The following is a 22,790-nucleotide window of genomic DNA, read 5'->3' on the forward strand; positions in this document are numbered from 1 at the left end:
CTACTTTACATAGGAACACTGATTGAGTCATGGAGGACTGAACACTATCTATGCCTCACTTCCTCTCGAGTTCCCTAAAGCAACACAAAGCTTGATTAGTGTGGCCACGAAGACTACTAGAGACTTTGTTAATTTTTAACTGTGAGTTTTGTCAAAGAGCAGTGGAAGACGACTATATTAACTTTTTTTCTTCTCTTTTCTTTTTTTTTGGGGGGGGTCTGGTCGTGGGGCTTGAACTCTGGACCTGGGGGCTATCCCTCAGCTCTTCAGCTCAAGGCTAGCGCTCTACCACTTGAGCCACAGCGCCACTTCCGGCATTTTTTCTTTTTGCTTATGTGGTGCTGGGGAATCGAACCCAGGGCCTCAGGCATGCAAGGCTCTACCACTGAGCCACCTTCCCAGCCCTATATTAACTTTTTACAATTGTATAATAATATATGTTTAGATTAAAAATACAGATTATCATAAGAAAACATTAAATTCCCCCAGTTAAACATTAGTAGTTTGATGTATAGTCCTATAGAAATTTTTCTATTTTTAAAATTTTGTACAAAAACTTAGGCATGCCTTTAATTTTGAAATTTCTCTTTTTGTTATGTAGAATATTCTAGACATTCTTCTGCTTTGAAAAGAGAGTTAATTCTTCTAATGCTTCATTTTATCCATAACATTTGTTGGATGTCTTTCCTTCTGGACCAGTGGTACTGTGCTGGACTGTGGCTGCTTTCCTCTATTCTTGTTTGGATGTTTTTACTCCTTTCAGCAAATAGAAGAACACCTAGAATTAAGACTAAATGATTTCAACTTTAAAAAGAAAATGAGATGCATAGAAATCTAGGCTTAGGAAATGAATAATTTGAACAGAGGTAGATAGATTAGAAAATCAGCTTAATCTGTGCAACAGGACAGGATTGCTTTAAACTGTTAGTTCCAAAAGATATACATACACACACACACACACACACGTGTGTGTGTGTGTGTGTGTGTGTGTGTGTGTGTGTATAGCCTGTCATACATGCAAATATACAATAGCCTGTCATTCCTTGCAGTGCTATCCTTCATGGATTATTTATCCCTTATACTGTTCTTTCGTATCCCTTCTCTGGGATTCTTCAGCCACAACTGCTAGGACTAAGGATTGAATAGCCTTTTCTAACCGAAATGTAAGGAGATGGCAAAGGCATCATAACTCCCAAGAGCATTTAGCTATGGGTAAAATTTAAAACTTAAGTAAGTACTTCAGCAGTTGGACCTCATTGTAGAAGATAGTAGTTGGGGAACATATTCATGCTTTCACTAGTCTTCTGTAAGATCTGAGGTGAAAACAACCCTAGGATCAAATGTGGTCCCTTTCGTCCTTAGAGAAAATACTTAGGCAACATGAGGAAGAGAAATAAGCTCTTTCCCCTTCTTCCTCATTCATTTGCCTTTATCAGCACAGAACAATACAGCTTTACTCTTCCTCCTCTCAAGTGTAATCGTAATAATGTGCTTTTGTAATTTTCTTCAGTAGCCTTCAGAGTGCTTAGTGTGTTCGATGTATATGCATTTGTGCTAGTACAGGGGCTTGAACCTAAGACTTTGTGCTTGCAGCTTGTTTGCTCATAGTTGGCGCTCTACCACTTGAGCTATACTTCCAGTCCAGCCTTTTTGCTATTATATTGGAGGTAGAGTCTTGTGGACTTTGCTGTCTGATCTGGCTTTAAACTATGATCCTCAGCCTTTTAGGATTGCAGGTGTGACCCACTGATGACCACCTGAATAAACACAAACCAATAAGAGTAACCCAAACAAGTTTATTTTCATATATAACCCAGTTGTCCAGGGAAAAGTGAATAAGTCCCAAAGAGGTGGCTTGAATCTAATACCATTATAGGAGATGCTCACAACAGCTTGATAAACAAATATATTATGCATATTTACATGGTACCTTCTGCAAGTATCTAGAAATTTTGAGTTATTCTTCTCTTTTTGTATAGAGAGGAAGATACCCTTGCAGGTAGCGATTTCCTTTGTAGATTGTAAATTTCTCTTAGAAAAGGATTATTTTCTTGCTTAAAGTAACTAGATCATCAACTGTTTGAACACTAGCATTGCAAGTGCTATGCCCTGAGTTCAAACCCCAGTACTGCCAAATATATATCCAATCAATCCCCCAATGAAGTGTATCTTGAGGTAGCATATTTTGGTCACTTTATAATCATATTGTGGTATTACATCTTGAATCCCATAAATCAGTGAAAGAATTTATGTGTGTTCTGATTCCACTTACATGAAATGCCCAGAGTAGACAAATTTATAGATATAAAAGTAGACTCAAGGCTGTCTAGTACTGAGGGGAAAGGCATGGCACTTCTTTTGGAGATGATGAAAATACTCCAAAATTGATGATAGTGATGGTTACATCACTCTGTGAGTATACTAACCACAAAATTGTACACTTTAAATGGATGAATTATAAGATATGTGAATTACATCTCAATAAAGCTCTTGAGAAAAAGAAAGAAATTACTGCCTGAATCACTTTTCTTCACCCTTCATTTGATATGTCAGTAGTGAATAATGGTTCTTTTTTTTCTTTTCCCCTTCTAAATGGGGGTCAGAAATCTGACATTCTGTCAGAAATCTCTAGCAGGAAGAGGCATTGCATAGCAGATTTTAAGCTCAGGCTCTAGAATTCATTCCCTTGCCCAGCATTGATTGCTATGCAACTGTAGGCAAAGCCTGTGTCAGGTGCCTTCATTTCTCAGGTGTTTTGTTGTTTCACCTTTAAAATAGGGGTTTAGAGTACATGTTTCATAGGTGTTAGGGGAAATTATATTAGATAATTCATTTTGCATGATTATAAGAACTTAGTATAATATCCTCTAAGTGATGATTGTGGTTAGCCTTCTCCTGAGAACCCCAGTACTTTCAGCGAGACCATCCAAGCCTTACTGTTAAAAAAAGAACCACTTATTACAAAAAAGCTATATTCTATACTTTTTATACTTTTATATTTTTAACACTTTTTCAGGATTAGTACCAAAGATTGCAGGTTGTAAAGGGCCATTGATACTTCTTTCAGTGATAAGGACATGAAAATAAATGAAGTTTAAGCCTCACCATTAGGATTTCAAGCAGGCTTGTCCTGTGGGCTTGGCCTGGGTGCAAAGTTACTGACTTTAGATCAGCATAGCTCTGTTTCTTATGCAAGTTAAGGCATATATATCTACCTTGGGAATGTGCAGCTGATATCTGTGTATTCCCAATAGAAGCAAGAAATCATTGCATAGAAGCAATCAGGCTTATTGTTTTTTTTTTGTTTTGTTTTTTTGGTCCAGTCGTGGGGCCTTGAACTCTGGGCCTGGGCACTGTCCCTCAGCTCTTCAGCTCAAGGCTAGCGTTCTACCACTCGAGCCACAGCACCACTTCTGGCTTTTTCCTTATGTGGTGCTGAGGAATCGAACCCAGGGCCTCAGGCATGCAAGGCAAGCGCTTTACCACTGAGACACCTTCCCAGTCCCAATCAGGCTTATTGTTGTAGAGCAAATCTTTAGTTAACAAAACTGCCTAATACCAAATAAAAAGAAAAAGAAGACAGATTTAAGAGACACATTATGAGATAGATACCCACTCTAAGTAAATGTCACTGCAATTGTTTATTTTCTTCATACTATTTCTTTTCCTTTCCCATTCCCTTCCAACTTTACCCTTTGACTCTTCTCTTATTGGAGTTCCAAGTTCCTAACTGAACCACTACAAGTATTTTCTATAGTCATTAAAGCTAAGTGAGACAAAGCTTTTAAGTCACCTAGAACATTGTTAGAAAGAAAAAGGATTGAGTATTGAAAAGCTTAATAAAATTAACCCATTGTGATGTCTTTTTCCTTCTGCTCCAGCTCTTCCCTGCACTGGCAGGAAGTTTGATAATGTACTCTACGGAAAGGTTCCAAAGTTGATTATGTGTCTAACTTAGAAAGCTGGGTAGAGATGTCAGGACTCTCTCATAGCAGCCATGCTTCATGTTTTCAGTGCTGAATTGTATTTGACATTTAATTTAGGTGCCTAGACATAAAACTTTACTGTGATAATGGTGATAAAACCAGCTAGATTTCTAAGGGCCTAACTTCCCTCCTGCTATCCCTCTCTATACTCTTTACTCTTTAAACCTCCCATTCAGCTAGGAAATAAAAGCTAAAGTACTCAACAAAGAAGCATTTTCTTTAATATTTTAAGGATAAATCTTCATAATGCAACTCTTACTCTAATATAGGGTTCCACATAGATGTTTATATGAAAATGGAAACTTTGAAAATGGACGTTTCTCTCTTGAATTTAGCCAAAGGGCAGAATTAAACAGATTTCTGTAGCTTGAAGAAATAGCCTTGAACCCAAGGATCCAACTGATGATCATCCCTTGTTGTATGGCTTTTATTTCTGAAATGCATGAAATCTATCCTGTAATACCTCTTCAATTCCTGATTCAGCCCAATTAGTTTGACATTTTAACCCTCAATTTTCAGGGGAATAAACAGAAATTGAAGTGACTTGTGCAAGGTCACAGTTTATATGTGTCCTTTTTATGATTTCTATATAGAATATTAGTAGCTGTAAAATATTATTAGTTTTTACCTATTGAAGATGGATTGGGAACAACACACCATTAGGGTAGAGCTTGTTCTGACTCTCAAGGCAAATATGTTGAGCATGACATGCTTTCCTTTGTTTTAATGGTGAAGGGAACAAATATTGGAGTTTGATTATCTGAGTCTACATAGTAGCGCTTAACTACTTTCATCACCTAATGTAGCTGAACCCTTCATTTCATCTGTAAAGTAGTAAATAGTACTAACCATGCTATATTTTATTAATGAGTACCCTGAAAATGGAAACTAATTTTTCAGTGCTATATATTGAATCCAGGGCCTTGAATATATTAGGTAAACACTTTACTATTGAGCTACATTCTCAGGATCCCAAGTAGAATCAATTTTTCTTTTTCTTTCTTTCTTTCTTTCTTTCTTTCTTTCTTTCTTTCTTTCTTTCTTTCTTTCTTTCTTTCCTTCCTTCCTCTCTCTTTTCTTTCTTTCTCTGTCTTTCTTTCTCTCTTTCTTTCTCTTGTTCTTTCTCTTTCTCTCTTCCCCTCCCTTCCTCCCTCCCTCCCTCCCTTCCTCCCTCCTTCCCTCCCTCTCTCTCTCTCTCTCCCTCCTTCCTTCCTTCCTTCCTTCCTCTCTCTCTCTCTCTCTCTCTTTCTTTCTTTCTTTCTTTTCTTCACAAGGCTAGGACTCTACCACTTTGAGCCACAGCTCCACTTCTGATTTTTAGGTGGTTAATTGGAGATAAGAGTTTCACTGCCTTTCCTGCCTGGGCTAGCTTTGAACTGCAATCCCCAGATCTCAGTCTCTTGAGTAGCAAGGGTTACAGACATGCCCAGCCCAAATAGAACATTTTGAGGAGACAAAAAAAAAATGATTATTTGGCATCACAGCCTTTGTGAGCCTGAGAAGTTGTTTTTGTTTTTTTTTTTTTTGTTTATTCATTTGTTGTTTTTGATGCTGTTCCTGAGACTTGAATTCAGGGCCTGGGTACTATATCTGAGCTTCTTTTGCTCAAGGCTAGTGCTATACCACTAAGCTACAGCTCCACTTTTGGCTTTTTTTTGGTATTTAGTGGAGATAAGAGTTTCACAGACTTTCCTCTCCAGGCTGACTTCGAACTGTGATCCTCAGATCTCAGCCTCCTGAGTAGCTAGGATTGAAGGCATGAGCCACCAGTTCCTATCTTAATGTGAAAAGTTTTCTTTTTTTTTAAGCAACTGAGCAAGTAAACACTGTGGTTCTTCGATAAGCAAGCTGCTAGGTTCCCCAAGAGGAAAGAGTTAGTTAGGTTTTTGTCTGCCCAGGAAAGAAAATATTAAGTTTTGTGCTTGAGGAGACTGCTGTGCTCATATGCTATGTGTAGGTAGTAAGGAATAGAATGTAATTCAACTTTCATGTAAACGCAGTCTCTGTTATTGAAGTAGTAAGCTGTATCTAAGATGATGCTCACTGCCATTTTATCAAACTGGAAGAGGTGGCTAATGCTACCTGACAGCCTATCACTGTTTATTGGAACTGAGAAAGGAACTTCTCTATTGAAATCCTCACTCTCAATGCCTGGGGTATATAAGAAAGGCTTTCCTGGTACTTTTTAGAAATTAGAAGCTGAACTTTTAAGAGGCTTGTTAGGAGCTTTTTGTGAGAACTCAATAAGTACTGTATGGTAGCACACAATAGTGGTTCAGTTACTACTATCTCTCATCAGCAGAACAGTTCAGCTGATGCTCCTGTGTGCTTGAAGAGTACATACAATTTTTTCCCATATATTTTATGTAAATAAGTTCATATTGCTATTTTACAAATGAAGAAACTTTGACATATACTTCAGAAGTATAGCGTTAGCAGGGCCAGTCCAGAACATTCCTTCTACCACATCTAATTCCATAAGTTTTGCCATTATTTGCTCTTTTCAAAGAAGACCCTGAAACAAGGTAAGGGTTCCCTCACAGCATCTTTTGTATGCAGTCCTGATGGCATACACCTGTTTTGGTGTTACAGTATACAGATAACAGTAGTTTCATGGGGAAAGCATTCAGGAAAATAACTGGAATGGAACTTGAGAGGTGAGTATTGTTTTAAAATTTTCTTTGCCTTCAGCAGGTTGAATAGGCCTCCTTTGTGGGTTCAAATGTACCAGGCTTAAAAATAGTATAAATTCTGTATTTTTCCTCCTCAAACTTTCTGTGTCACCTTCCACCTCCTACTTCCTACACAGTGTCTCCTGAAGCAGAAGCCATCTTTCTAGTTTATGCCTTGTTCCTTGTTCACATGTAAAAGAAGTAGAAAAACAAGATGGATAGAAGCTTGCACTTTTGTTCTTGGTTGTTATAGAGATACAGTTATTGAATGTCTCTGGGGACTCATTCTTACACTTTTACATGTCTGTACTGCAGGTCACTTAGAATTTTTTTCTGTTTACTCAGAAGTAGTACTCAGGAATTTGTGAGTGCTTTCTTTATTGCTACCTTATAGTCAGGCAAAGAGCAAAGTATCGTAAGAACAAGCAGTAGTACAAGCAGAACCCAACTGGCACATCCAGTTTGTACTATGTCACTGGGTTACGTATCATGTCAGGTCATGAAAGTCAGAGTAGCTGACAGCTTGAACAAGCAGCCTTGGGAGCAGGAAGGAAGGGTGCTGGCAGCAGTGTCACAACTATAGTGGTTGAAACTTCCGTCTCACTCATCAGACAGTTGTGACTGTCTCTCAGGTAGCTGGAGTACACACTTGCTATTCACCTCACAACTGATTAACAGACTCAATTCAAGTGCTTATCAGATCCTTTCAAGTACAAAGCCTCTAAGAAGTACGGTCCTATGTGTGAATACAGATGTATATACATGGGCATATATTTTTATATTTGTATGTTTAGAAGAGAAAGTTGTAAAGGGAAGGAAATTCAAAAGAAGCATAGGGTCATATGATGAAGCTGTTAAAGAATATAATATTGGGGCTCAAGTACTGAAATTTATAGTCTCGGGGAGGAATATTCAGGCAGAAATAGAGGAAGAATGGACTCGTCTGACTGAAACTTGGGGTACGTATCTGACTAATAATCCTGTGGGTTAAAGTACAAGCCAAAGCCAGACACTGATGGCTTACAGTTATAATCCTGCCTACTCTAAATGCTGAGATCTGAGGATTGTGGTTTGAAGCTAGCCTGGACAGGAAAGTCCTGAGATCCTTATCTCCAATTAACCATCAAAAAGCAATAAGTAGAAATGTGGTATTCTACCTCAAGTGGTAGCCTTGAGCAAAAAACCTCAGAGACAGCACTGAGGCTGAGTTCAAGTTCCAGGACTGGTATACGCATATGCATGTGCATGTGTATGCATGCACACACACACACACACATACACACACACACACACACACAAGTGCAAACCAGATTAAAGCTAAAGTGTAACTGCTAAAGAGGAGGGCTTAAAGGGGGTGTGCAGCCACTGTGTGAAAGGCCAAAGGTAGGATTTGATATCAAGATCAAACAGCCAAGAATTCAGGACCAAGTAGAGAGAAGGTAGGGGGAAAAAAAACTCAGAAAAATCCCCCCAAATTAGTTAGATACTATAACATGATCCTAACCAATTTCTTCAAATCACTCAGAATCTCTTTGTGATTTAGACTTTTTTCAGCACTTTAGTGGTATACAAGAGAGTATGACCAGCTTAAAGGGCCTAGACAGGGTGGGCAGTAAGGCTAAAATGTAGCATTGAATAATGATTCTAGATGTTGAATAGGGAATAATAATAGAAGAATGTGAAGAAAATAATGGATTTCATAGATATAGAAGGACATTTCTTCATCAGTCAGATTAGTAGGGGGTTAGATGTGGCATAGCTTATGCCTTTTACTTAGAATATGTTGCCTGCTGTTATATGCAAGGCCCCAGGCAACCTCTGTCTACATAGCAAATCAAGAGATCCAAAGGGAGAAAATAAAATTGATTATAGAGTTTGTAGCCTGGATGACCGTGAATGTCATTAATTGGAGCAAGGGAAGCATGCCAACATTTGGAGGGAAAATGTAGGAGAATATTACATTTAGAAAGCAGACTATATAATCAAACTATGCAAGTTCAGACTCTAGTCTGCTACTTAGTATGTGGGAGCAAATTTCATCCCTAATTTCAGTTTTTTCACCAGTAAAATGAAGAATGGTACTAATATGAGAGGCACTGAAAAAAAGCTTGCTTATTGCAAGCAGGAGGGGATGAAGATTCAGTTTGATATTTGATGGCTTAGACAGTAAGAAAGTACCCAGGTGGAGATGTGCATAAGCAGAGAGAAACTTCAGACTGGTTTTCTGGAGAGAAAAATCAGGCAAAAGGGCTATTACCCAAGAAGTATAATAGTTACATTCCAAGATGGATAAAATTGCTAAGAAAGATAGTGTAGAGCAGTGTTTCTTAGAGGAAAGTGATTTTGTGCCCAGTAATGTCTGTCTTGCTGGGACTTGGTTGTCACAACTGAGGAGGAGAGATTGCTACTGTTAAAGGCCAGAGATGCTGCTGGACCTCATACAGTAGTACACTGATATCCCCTCACAACAAAGAATTCTTGGTTCCAATGTTAATAGGGTCAGGGTTGAAAAACTAATGTTGAGGATTTTCTCAATCTAGAGTTACCAGGGGAGTGTTATAGAATTACAGCAAGAAAGTTGTTAACCAGGGATCTAAAGAAGTCAAGCAACCATAGGAAGAGGGAACTGAAAGAATTAAGGGTATCAGCAGTGCTGTTACAGATGAGTCAGAAGTAAAATTAGATGGAGTTACTACATTCCTTAGTGGTGGAGGTGCCTGGGCAGCAGGCATATGGGACTTGATAAAAGCTTAAAGGTATGAGGAAGAATGCCCACTTCAAAGTGCAACATTGTCTAAGGAATAAGGTAGGAGATATTCCATGTTTTTCTTTATTTTTTGTTTTTATGGGGGGGCTGATAAATACAGATTATTTTCGACATTAAAGATATATATTTTTAAATTTTAATTTTTTTAACTTTGAAAGGTTGTACAAGGGGATTACAATTTAGCATGTCCATTTAAGTGTCCAGTGCTTCTTATTTAGAGTTATTCTTTCCATCACTATCCTTCATCCTGCCTGTTTCCTCCCCTCTAAATTCCCATTTCCTCTTTCACATGTGTACATGGAGTCTTCTTGGTGTATTTGTCCCCCATTCCCATTTTCATTCTTGCTATTATTTATTATTACTAAGTATTACCCTTTCCTATTTTTTATTTTTGTCATAGCACTCTAACATCTGCTAAGTTAGATTCTAGACCCTTGATTCCTCCCTCTTGTTTTGGCAACAAATGTGACTATAGGCAAATCTAGATTGGTGAACTAGTGCTTTGTCTTAGAATTTATGCAGTTGCCAGGTGCACATGGCTCACACTTGTAATCCTAGCTACCCAAGAAGCTGAAGTCTGAGAATAGTGGTTTGAAGAAAGTCCATGAGATTCTTATCTCCAATTAACTGCAAGGTGTCACTGTGGTGGAATGCTAGCCTTGAGTGAAAAATCTTAGGGATGAGGCCTACGCCCTGAGCTCAAGCCCTATGACTGACCACCCCCCACCCAAAAAAAAAAAAGAATTTATACAGTTATATTTTTTTAGAGAAAAGGGATCCAAGTTTGGTTTTTATGTTTTTTCCCCCTAATAATGAACAAATAAATGAAACCCTGAAAAATTCATTGTCTTACCCAAAGTCAGGTAGCATATCATTTGCAAAAGTCAAAACTAGCTGACTTTCAGGGTCTCTGATATCCCGTCCTGAGTGCTTTCCTCTGTGCCGAGTGGCTGGCTTATCATTATCATTGGTTTAATCCTGGTTCTCAGAGGCTCAGTTTCCTTTTGAGAAGCAGGATGTGATAAAGAGTGGTTGTCAGAGGACTGCCTGAGTTTAATCTTTGCTTATTGCTGACCAGCTATGTAACACTAGGCAGTAACATAATCACCATATTTTTGTTTTCTCCTAACATAAAATGAACTGTTCTTGCCTGCCTGAGCATTAAATGAGAACATACCCTAACCATGGTAGATCTTACTATTGTTTTCATTTTTCATTATTCCTAATGCTATTCTACTTAGCTTCCCATTTGCAGGCTTGGGCCTTGGTCATACTGTACCTTAGAAATACAGTAGTGTCTGTGGCAAACATCTTTACCTATTTAGTAAGTGACTTGAATTGTGAAGTCACTTACTTTTGAGAAATATGTGGCTCATCAGCATACCCCAAAATACTTACACTTCAGGATCTTGTGTAAACATAGTAGCACTAAATTTCATGCTATTGTTCATACAATACAATGGGTGATAGTCTTAGGAGCAATGCTGGGTGAATCTGAAAGCATATCTAACTTAGGCCCTCCATTGCTAATTTGCTGAGTGTTGTTATCATGATGGTGTTGGATTTTGTCAGATACTTTTTGTGCACCTACTGACTGATTTGATCATGGGATTTTTCTTCTTCAACTGACTTTAAAATGTTTAACCAGCCTTATATACCTAGAATAATTTCCTCATTTATATTTTGGTATATAATTATTTTCAGATATTAATGGACTTGATTTGCTCTTACTTGAGAACTTTACTTGTAACCCATGTTTCTTTTTCTTTTTTTTTCTTTTTGTCAGTCATGGGGCTTGAACTCTGGGCTTGGGCACTGTCCCTGCACTCTTCAGCTCAAGGCAAGCACTCTACGGCTTGAGCCACAGCACCACTTCTGGTTTTCTAGTGATTTATTGGAGATATGAGTCTCATGGACTTTCCTGCCCGGGCTGGCTTTGAATCATGATCCTCAGATCTCGGCCTCCTGAGTAGCTAGGGTTACAGGCATGAGCCACTGGAGCCCGGCTCCATGTTTCTTCTTAAAATGGTTTAAAAATGGATATTGCAATATAATTGCAGAAAATTTTTGTTGAAGGGATGGGTTTGTAGGTCATTACTCAAGAGTGTATGCTTACCATGCATGCTTGCTGTGCACAAAGCTTTACATTCACCCATGCCTTACCCAATCGAAATGAAAAGCAAATCTCATTCCTCTAAGATAGCCACTCTGCTTATCTTCCTGTTTTTATTATTGTCTTTTACAATAGAAATAACTACCAATAGCATCAATAAATGCTATCATTGAGTGGACACTTGAAGTAACTAATTGGATAACTGAGTTAGAGATCGCATGGTACTCTTAACAAAATGGGGCTTATGAAAGTGAGGAACATACAAATGGCAACTGAGGCTTCTAATGAAGATGAGAAAGATAATTTAAGGAAGAGATGAGTGTTCATTTTAACATGTTTTTCTCTACCATTCTCAAAATCCCCTTGTTAAACTAAAGCAAATCAGGTTTCTAAATAGGTCATAAGAATGACATCACTGAGAATGTTGGTGATAAGATGTTCAAAGTTTGTGGCTGCTTAGTTTCCAGGCTGCATAATAATTTTCCTAGTCTGGAAAATAGTCAGTTTAGTTCACTAATAATGGCTATTTATTTCATACCTAAACCATGGTGCCTTCTAGTAATTAGGCTTGTTTTTACGCCTCTAATTTTAATAAAGGAAAATAACCTTGGTTTCCAATAGGTCAGATAACTAGGAGTTAATAGCTTTCAGCCCATGTCAAGTACATCAAGTGAATGTTGTTTTTAAGTACAAGCTTAATTCAAAGTTTTATGTGTTAAATTAATTATTCATATGTAAAGTACCAGTCTGCATGTCTCTTGGGTTTGGTCTAGCTTGGAAATAGTAAATACAAGTAAAATTTAACTCTTCCGTTGTAAATTCCTCTATCCTAAGATTTCACCTGGGAATAACATTCAAGTAGAACAAGAAAAGTGTATTGTTAAGTACAGAAGCATCTCTATTAGGAAGATGTGAATGCAAAGAACCTGAAGCCATCAGAAAGGGATCCTTGAATTAGGCCCCACTCTTACAGTTCTCATCACCTCCCAAAATAGCACCACCAGTTGGGGACTAAGCATTCAACCCAAGAGCCTGTGGGACAAATTTCATACTCAAACCCTATCACTGCCCTTCTACTTGAAAGAGGAAGGGGAGATTTTTCTTTTAATCGGAATAGTTCTGTTTTGGGTTTTACTATATTTTGAAGTCTCACATTAAAGTCTTTGACTTTATTTTTTTTTTAATTTATTTATTTATTTTTTATTTGTGAACATACTGTACAGAGGGGTTACAATTACATGGGCAGGATAATGCGTACATTTCTTACCAAGCATTGCAGCCTCCTCCTTTGGTTTACCCTTCACATCCCTTCCCAGCCTGCCCCCTCCCCCCCATAAAGTCTTTGACTTTAAAACAGCTTGACAATTACTAGTTAACATTGTATGAAAAGAAAATTTCTCATCAGTAGCCTCATCATTCTGTTGTACTTTGAGCTTCCTCTGTTCTCAGAGTATGTAGAATTTTCTCCTTTATATAAAATCATGTGTAGTCAGGAATATAAGATATTACACTTACTTTTGAGGATTTGTAGAGCAAATGGAAGAAATCCCAAGAAACCTACTTGAAAATGATGTCAGAGGTTTCTAGATAGCAGCAACATGAAGAAAGAGCCTATTGCTTTTGGAGAACTGTAAAGTTTTCAATCAGAATGGAATTCTGATGACAAGATAAATTGACCCTGAAAGTGGATTTTTAAAGCAGGAGTCCTGTTCCAGAAAATTCAACCTTCTACATACCCCATCTCCGAGGGAATTTTTTTTTTCCTAGATTCGAATTTAAATGAATGCTATGACCCAGAAGCTCTTACAGTTTTGAACTAGATTGGAAAATATCCATTTGTTAATTAATAGAGAATGAGAGTAGGTGTAAAGGGTTTGTAGAGTAAATTATTCTGCCTTCAAGTCTCTTTTGCAGTCTTCTCTGTATAAAATATGTGTCATGTTGAAAAACATATGGAAAGCAGTAGGAAATAGTATTAATTCACCTACTGCCCTCTGGTCCACAGTTTTCCTGACTGAGATGTAACTTCCTAATATTTAACTGCATGTGTATGCAATATCTAATAAAATAGACTGTAGTCAGTTTTAATTATGATCTCCATTTTTGCTCACTAGGAGCCATTAACAATATTTAGAGAGATTCCCAGGCACTCAGAAAAGTTCATCTCTTGCTGAACACTTTCTAGTTAGTATTTTCAAGGGTAGATAGAGGTGTGTCAATAAATGATAAATGAATAAAGCATAACAGCCCTGAAATACATACACTAAAAATAAAAAGGAATTATGTGGACACAAGTTAGAGTTCTCCATCTGATACAGAACTTGCCAGGACAATAATATCTATTACTCCTCCTTCCCTCATCTGTAGCACCAGGGAGAGGACCTGCAGAGACATGACTCCTAAGGGCTTATGCTACCTCATACTTGCCATATCAGTGGATATATGTCATAGAGGTCTTCTTTGGTGTTGGCATTCTTATGGTGGTATTAAAAGCTGCTTAATCAAACTACTTTACAATGGTCTCCCTCCACCTCCAGCCTTTCTCTTTCTCAGTTTTATTGCCTAAGTTTTCCTAGTTGGGTGTCTTTTCTGACAGACTGTATATAATATGAACAGAGAACAATAAGGTTAGAATCTTTTCCTTTCCTGTACATTCACTGCTGTGTCCCTTACCTTATCTATAAAGGAAGGGATAATAAATATGTGGTCTTCTATGTCTCAAGTTGTTTTTGTCCTCTTCTGGCCTTTCTCTTTCTATCTATAGTTCTGCCTCTTCCTTGCCTCTATCTGTCTGAGTTATATATGTATAGGTGTTTAAAACTCATAAAATGGGGCTGGGAAGGTGGCTCAGTGGTAGAGCGCTTGCCTTGCATGCCTGAGGCCCTGGGTTCGATTCCTCAGCACCACATAAACAAAAAGAAAAAAGTCGGAAGTGGCGCTGTGGCTCAAGTGGTAGAGCACTAGCCTTGAGCTGAGGGACAGTACCCAGGCCCAGTGTTCAGGCCCCACGACCAGACCTCCCCCCCAAAAAAAAACCTCATAAAACTCCCCAGCACTGGTGGCTCAGACCTATAATATAATAAGGAGACTGAGATTTGAAGATTGTGGTTCAAAGCTAGCCCAGGCAGAAAAGTATATTAGACTCTTCTTATCTCCAGTTAACCAGCAAACAATCTGGAAGTGGTAGAACCCCAGCCTTGTGTGGAAAAGCTAAGCAAGAACATGCCCCCAGGGCCAGTGGAATAAAATTGAAGACCTAGAAATGAACCCACTGACCTATGGCCACCTAATCTTTGGGAACCAAAGAAAACCAGGATAGAAGAAAGACAGCCTCTTCAGAAAATGGTGCTGGCAGAATTGACTGTACATGTGTAGAAAATTGAAATTGGATCCTGATACATCACCCTCTACCAGAATCAGCTCCAAATGGATCGAAGACCTCAATGTAAAATCAGATACCCTGAAAATATTATAGGAAGGAATAGGGGAAACACTAGAGCTCCTTGGCACAGGTCTAAACTTTCTCAGTAAAGACCCAGAAACACAACAAATCAAAGACAGGCTGGATATATGGGATTGCATTGAACTGCAGAGCTTCTGCATGGCAAAGGACATAGCTAGCAAGACAAATAGAAAGCCCATAGATTGAGAGAAGATCTTTACTATTTATGCAACTGACAAGGGCCTCATATCAAAAATATTAGAGCTCAAAAAATTAACCCTCCCAAAAAAATAAATCCTGAAAGAAACAACCACTCCATTAATAAGTGGGCTAAACACTTAAAGAGAGACTTCTCTGAAGAGGAAATAAGAATGGCCAATAGACACATGTAGAAATGTTCAATACCTCTCTCTGGCTATAAAAGAAATGCAAATCAAAACAACATTGAGATTCCATCTCACCTCAGTTAGAATGGCTATAATCAAGAAAATTAATAACAAATGCTGGCAGGATATGGCCAAAAGGGAACACTACTACAGTGTTGGTGGGAATATAAACTTGTTCATCCATTCTAGAAAGCAGCATGGAGGTTCCTCAAATGGCTAAACATAGAGCTCCCCTGTGATTCAACAAGTCCACTCCTGGGCATTTACCCAAATGACTACAGACCGGGCCACACTAAAACTACCAGCACAACTATGTTCACTGCAGCGTTATTTATCGTAGCCAAGATATGGAATCAGTCCAGCTGCCCCTCAATAGATGAATGGGTCAAGAAAATGTGGTATATATACACAATGGAATTCTATGCTTCCATCCAAAAGAATGACATTGCTCCATTCATAAGGAAATGGAAAAACTTGGAACAAATTAAATTAAGGGAAGTAAACCAGACCCAAAGAAACTTAGGCTGACTGGTTTACCTCATATGTAATAATTAGTATACGTTTAGGATAGTCCTAGCAGAGGATCACCATAGCTCAATAGCTATGTACATATAATATGACCTTATAAACTTATGCTAATTGAAATGAACTATAAGATATAGAGACAAGGGTGTTTTGGGGTCTTAGTATACTGTATGAAGTTATTTCTTTTTTCTTTCATTTTTTATTTTCCCATTAGTTTACTCTCTATTATCACTGTTTTTTATTTTGGTACTCTTTGTATTGTATATAGCTTTATCTGATTTGGGGATGGGAAGGGGAATCACAGAAATGATGAGACAAAGGACAAAGGGTGAGCCAATGCAACAGTTATACTCACAAGACACTTGAGAGGGAAGGGATTCTGGTGGGAAGGATAGCAGGAGAAAACAAGAGAGGGGGTAACAATGTTTGACAAGAATTGTACACATTTCCTTACTTATGTAAGGAAACTGTAACCGCCCCCCCCTCCACATCACCTTTACAATAAAAGAAAGAATGAATTTGTCTTAGAAAGAATGAATTTGTCTTAGAAAGAATTGTCTTAATTGTTTGCTCAGAAGGGAGAAATGAAGACAAACTACAGAATGTTCAAGGAAATAGCAGATGGTATAAGTGGAGGATGTTGTCAGTGTATGTTGAGTTTTATAAGACAGAACTTATAAAACAGTATAAAGAAAGGTTTTGGAAAGAGAGTTGAGGAAACAGATAAATGGTTTCCTTTAGAGACAAAAGGATTTAGGAAGTAAGAATTGTCTGCAGTGTTTGTTCCAAATGGAAAAAAAGGGAGAGATGAAGACAAACCACAGAATGTTCATGTAAAGTAGTAGATGGTGTCAGTAGAGGCTGATGTATGTGTTGAATTTTATAAGACAAATTATAAAATGGTAAAATTGGCATGTGATTGTTTGTAATTTAAAACTGATCTAAGATTTTTTTCCTAAGGTCAAAATTAATACACTGATATAAAACTATTGTTAGTACTATCTATACTCCCCAAATATATAAGCTACCTTGGATACAAAGCTGGGAAAAACAACAAGCCTACATCCATGTGTTCCTCTTTGTAAAAGACCTAGTGGCATTTACAATGATGTCAGTCTTAATTAGTAAATAACTAAATTGTATAAAAAGTTGTTATTTCAAACTTGGATCATTACTACTCTTAATTTCTTTTGTTACTACAGATTTAATCCTCTGTAGCATTCAAGTCAGACCCACAGAGAAGTTCCTGACCAATTAAATAACAGCTGTTTTTGGGGTAGCAACTGAGCATCATGTCAAAGCCATCTTTTCTGCTCAAAAGTTTAAGTCCTGGCTCTGAAAGCATGAGACCCCTGTTTGCCTCCTCATCCATATCAGCAGGAAGTAGCCAGATAAAAACAACAGCACCCCTTTCCCCTTGTTTGATGGAAGTACTCACCACGGACCACCCTCCCCCCATAGCTTAGAATTGTCCATGCTGCAGACCCTGATGAACATCTTCCCTCCCCATCCCCCTGAACAAATTATCCTGCACTTTTGCTGATGCCCCTGACTAACAGAGGCTGTTGAGACCTTGAAACTCCTCAGTCAAAGTAACATTTCTCATCCACCCCACTTCCATCATCCCCCCTGACTTCACCCTTTCTTCCTAACATTTAAAGAGCCCTAGTTTTATAAGGGTGTGGCATTTCTCCCTACAGCCCTGCTGAAGGAGACTTGGTTGCACTTCTCAGCCTTCAATCCCAAATAAAGCTTGTTAGTCCGTTTAAAAAAAAAAAAAGAATATCCTCCTTTGGTCTTAACTACAGTTGTGTATTAGTTGGTTTGCCGTCTTATCTATCACATAGTAAAATTTTAAAAGCTTATGCTATCCAGTATTGGTGAGTATATATGAAAATGTTTGCTTGTATACATTTTTGTAGGAATGCTACTGTACCGGTACACCCTTTTTAGAGGGCAGTTTGATGGTATCAGTATTTTCAGAATATTTTTGTAAATTGACTCCATAATTTCAGAGTTCTCTAAGAAAATGCATATGTAAATATTAAGAATTATATTCATGGGTGTTTATTACTGGGTTGTTTGTAAGAGTAAAAATCAGGAAAGGTCCTGCATTTCCATTAATAGAGAAATGGTTGCTGGGCGCTGGTGGCTCACACCCACTCAGGAGGCTGAGATATGAAAATCATAGTTTGAAATCAGCTGGGACAGAAAAGTCTGAGGCTCATCTCCAATAAACTACTCAGAAAAAGCCAGAAATGGTGCTGTGGCTCAAGTGGAAGAGCACTCTCCTCAACAAAAGAAGCTTAGGGACAGTGCCTAAGCCCTGAGTTCCAAGCCCCAGTACTGAAGAGAGATTGAGACAGAGAGAGGGGGGAGAGAAGAGAAATGGTTAAATAATGTGTGTGTTAGTGTATGTGCTTACACACATATAGTGCATATAGTAAAAAAATTGAAAAATGAAGCTTGTCTGTGTTGTATTAACAATATTTTGAGTAGAAAAGCATAACACAGATCATATTGTTCTCTGTGATCCATTTATGTAAAAACTATAATACATATACATGTTTTTAATCATACAGAAAAGTGCGGGAGAGTATGTACCAAAACGTTAATGAGAGAGACAAGAATTATTATTATTATTATTATTTTGTCAGTTGTGGGGCTTGAACTCTGGGCCTGGTGCTGTCCCTCAGCTCTTTAGCTCAAGATGAGCACTCTACCACTTGAGCCACAGCGCCACTTCTGGTTTTCTAGTGGTTTATTGGAGATAAGAGTCTCACAGACTTTCCTGCCTAGGCTGGCTATGAACCACGATCCTCAGATCTCAGCCTCCTGAGTAACTAGGATTGTAGGTGTGAGCCACTGGCACCCAGCAGAATTATTATTTTTACTATATATTCTCATCTGTTACCATTAAAAGTAGCTAGCACCAGTGGCTCACACTTGTAATCCCACATACTCAAGAGGCTGAGATCTGAGGATTATAGTTCGAAGCCAGCCCAGGTAGGAAAGTCTGAGACTCTTATCTCTAATTAACCACCAAAAAAGCTTAGGGACAGCACCCAGGTCCTGAGTTCAAGCCCCAGGACAACACACACACACACACACACACACACACACACGCATGCACGCACACACGCACGTGTTAAAAGTAGGAATATAGTTATTACTGGTATAAAAATAAAAGCAATGAAAACAACAAAAGGCTATCAGGAAATTTATCAAAGGTATTGGGGAAGATTGTTCAAGAATATACTCAAGACTTCAGGATCAGATAGAAACTTTAATTTATATTTTGGCCAGGGCTACTAGCACTATATGGCAATAATTTTACACTTCCTTTTGTATATTCATCTTATTCTTTTTACTTATTCTTTTCACTGTATTCTGTAGGTAACTCGGGACCAGATGAAAATATTTATACAGCAAGAGTTTAAGAAAGTTCAAAAGGTGATTGCTGATGAAGAGCAGAAGGCCCTTCATCTAGTGGACATCCAGGAAGCAATGGCCACAGCTCATGTGACTGAGATACTGGCAGATATCCAGTCCCACATGGATAGGTTGATGACTCAGATGGCCCAGGCCAAGGAACAACTTGATACCTCTAATGAATCAGCTGAGCCAAAGGCAGAGGTAAATGGAAATATCCATTATTATTGTAATAAGAGAAATGGAAGGAACCTGGCTGTCATGTATTTGTTAGTTTAGGAATTCCCCTGTGACCCTCATCATGAATGAATTAAAAGCTTATACAGGCTATAAGCATTTCAGTTGTATGTACAGCTAGTATGGGAATATTATTGATCATTAGAGTTGGCTTGGCAAACTATATGTTCACCATATCATAGTTCAGGAGAGAAATCAGAAATAAGAACCAGATGAGAGTTCAGTTGACACACCCTAATCTGTGAAGAGAATGCATAAAGTCATTATAGAGGTGAGAACTGGCTGAATGAGAACAAGACAGAAGTGAAGCAGAAAGCAGGGCAGAATGAAAGATTTTGGATTTATTCTGCATAGTGAAAGGATATTTCGGATTAGATTTTTATGGAGAGCCAGCTATCTAAATTTGAGGGCATAACTGTTGGATTAAGAGTGGCATATGGCCAAGTATATAGCTAAATTCTATAATTGGTAGCTACTCAGGAGGCTAGGATTATGAAGATTTTTGTTTGAAGATTTTAGTTTAGTCCAAAAGTCAGTAGTTTAGCAAAAGTCAGTAAAACCCCATATCAACCAATAAAAAGCTTGGTGTGGTGGTGTAATATAAGACAGGAAGTGGTAGAACACTAGCCTTGAGCTGAGGGACAGCGCTCAGGCCCAGAGTTCAAACCCCACAACCGACAAAAAAATATATATATATAGATAGATAAAACAGTTTGAAAAATAAAGTAAAAAGGAATAAAGTATGGCTGGAATGGTGATGTGTGTTCATTCAAACCCCATACTGGGGGGAGGGAGGGAGGAAGAAAGAAAAAGTGGCTTATGGAACTGTGCATTGTGGCACAGCTGAACTGCTTGGGAGGCTGAGGAAGGAAAATCACTCGAGTGAGTTCATGAGTTTGGGACCAGTCTTGGTAGCATAGTGAGAACCCTCATCTCACTTTAAAATAAAAAAGGAAAACTAAAAAGAATAGCACATGGGCAAGGATATTGTGAGAATCAAAAAAAAGCAGGGCACCAGTAGTATATGTCTATAATCCTAATTACTCAAGGGGCTGAGAGGATCCCGATTTGAAACCAGCCTAGGCAGCAAAGTCTGTGAGACTGTTACTGCAATTAACCATCCAAAAGCAAAAGCTGGATTTAGCTGAGGTGCAAGTAGCAAAGAACCAGCCTTGAGCAAGAAAGTTTAGGGACAACGCTCAGGACCTGAGTTCAAGTCTCAGTATCAATAAACAATAGATTTCTTGATTGATTTATGAATTAATAGGCCAATATAAGTGAAAGTCACACACATGTGTGTACAACACAGTGTACAAATGTTGTTAATATATTACTAAATTAATTTTTATTTTATAATAGAATAAAAATGCCCTAATTATTACTTAGCAATGTATTTAGACCTTCAAAATATGTTTCTAAAAAATTAATTAAGTCCAGCCACTTTTCATAAATCAAAATGGATATTTTAGCCACTAGGAAGATACTACTATTCATCAGATTTCATAGTGTTAAGGTGAAAAATTATGGTGAAATATTCTTCTAGGAAAAAGCCTAAGAGAAACCTGTGAGTTTTCTGATAGTTGCTGACTCATTGAGCTTAGCCTCTACTAGCAATCTTTTTTTTCTGGCGACAGAATACACTGGGCAACAGAAGAGTCACAGTGTAATCTAAGCCAGCCTGACAAGAATAGAAGAGACTATTGAGCCATATTGAAAGCAGGTGGAAGCATTGCACCCAGCTAGGATTCTTGATTAATTTTCATTAGTGTGTGAAAAGAGTAGCTCCAATTTTTTTTTTTCATTTTGACTCTCTAGAATTAAGAAAGTATGCACTAAATGTCTTTGTAAGTAGCCCGGAAAGTACTTGGCATTCATCATTTAGTCTTAATGTCAACTCCACTTTACAGGAGGTATAGCAAGATGCAGAGAATTTCAGAGACAATGTCCAAGTGCCATTTAGTTAGTAAGAAGAGTCAGGATTTAGGTTTAAATTTGTCCTACTTCAGGATCTTACTATGTGTTGCATGCTAAGCATCCTATTTGTGTTTTGTGGGGAAAGTGTTTTTGCATATGTAAGACCTTAAAATATAAGGTGGGCACTTTGTGTCTTCATAAACAAAACATTCAGAGTTAACTTAAGAGGTCAATACCCTGTCTTAAATTCCCCTCAAATTGAACACTCACAATTGTGTTAATTAGTTGTTCTTTCATGAAAAAAAAAAAAGATTTAGGTTGCAACATAGTCTAAAACAATGAATTTAGGCCCTCTCCCAACATTGAATCTTCTTTAAGCATTTCAATGGATGGAATTGCTCTTGTGGGGAAGCGGGGGAAGAGATACAAGAGTTGACAAGGCTCAAGGATCAGGCTGTGGACAAAACAAACTACTAAAAATAAGTAGCATTCTGCTGGCCAGAGCATTTTCAAAGAGCTTTATCATCTAATAGCTTCTCATTTTAGTTAATCTGTTGACTATTTAGAGAACAGTTAATGTTTCTCTTTCATTCAGAGGAAGTTTTTCATTTTCTTTACGTAGTATGGATTTTTTAAAATCACCTGCATTTTCAATTTAGCTAAAAGATTTTCTTTTTCCAACATTTTCTTATGAAAAATTTCAAACACTATAGTTGAAAGGATTTTACAGGTGACATATATATACCTCCCTCTAGATTCCAATGCTTTAACACTCTACCATACTTGCTTTGTTATATTTCTACCCATTTTTCTAACCTTTCACTTACCAGTCTGTTTTATCTTTGATGCTAACAAAATGGAACTTCTTGTTCTGAACAAAAACTAGTATACATTCCATTTTACTTCTTCCCCTAATTACAGCAAAAATCCTTAGACAAAAGTCATCACCAGAAGACTCTTAAAGGTGGGAAAAGATGGCATACTGAATGGGGACCTTTGGTTGTAAAGAACTGTAAAACAAAATCCTGGAGTTTTCATTACTTCCTGTATATCTTAACCTGGGTGTTCTGAAAACTGGAACACCAGTGGATACAGAAAATCCTCAAGAAAAATCTACTGTCTGTAGCCAAATGACTAGAAAGGGTAATCCAGCCGCAGAGAAGCCTTTTGAAGAAAAAGTAACACTCCTCCACAGACCAAACTGGCAGTGTTGCAATGGAACCAGTAGCTTTGAATCTTTTTTTATATACTCACTGCAGCATCAAGGTGTCTTTGTTTCCCCATGGAGCCTGTGGGTGAAACTGATTTCTGCCTTT

At 37.9% G+C, this 22,790-nt stretch overlaps 1 protein-coding gene across 1 annotated transcript in view; it reads left to right on the top strand.

Moving 5' to 3' along the window:
• The window catches only part of Trim44 (tripartite motif containing 44), a 97,347-nt gene that overhangs the window by 22,636 nt on the left and 51,921 nt on the right, over positions 1 to 22,790 (top strand). Inside the window, exon 3 of the mRNA XM_013019624.1 lies at positions 19,288 to 19,527. Coding sequence (XP_012875078.1) covers positions 19,288 to 19,527 — 240 coding nt within the window. The remainder of the gene's footprint in view (positions 1 to 19,287; positions 19,528 to 22,790) is intronic.

The sequence above is a fragment of the Dipodomys ordii genome, unplaced genomic scaffold (genome assembly GCF_000151885.1).
Source record: "Dipodomys ordii isolate 6190 unplaced genomic scaffold, Dord_2.0 Scaffold46, whole genome shotgun sequence".
Lineage (NCBI taxonomy): Eukaryota > Metazoa > Chordata > Mammalia > Rodentia > Heteromyidae > Dipodomys > Dipodomys ordii.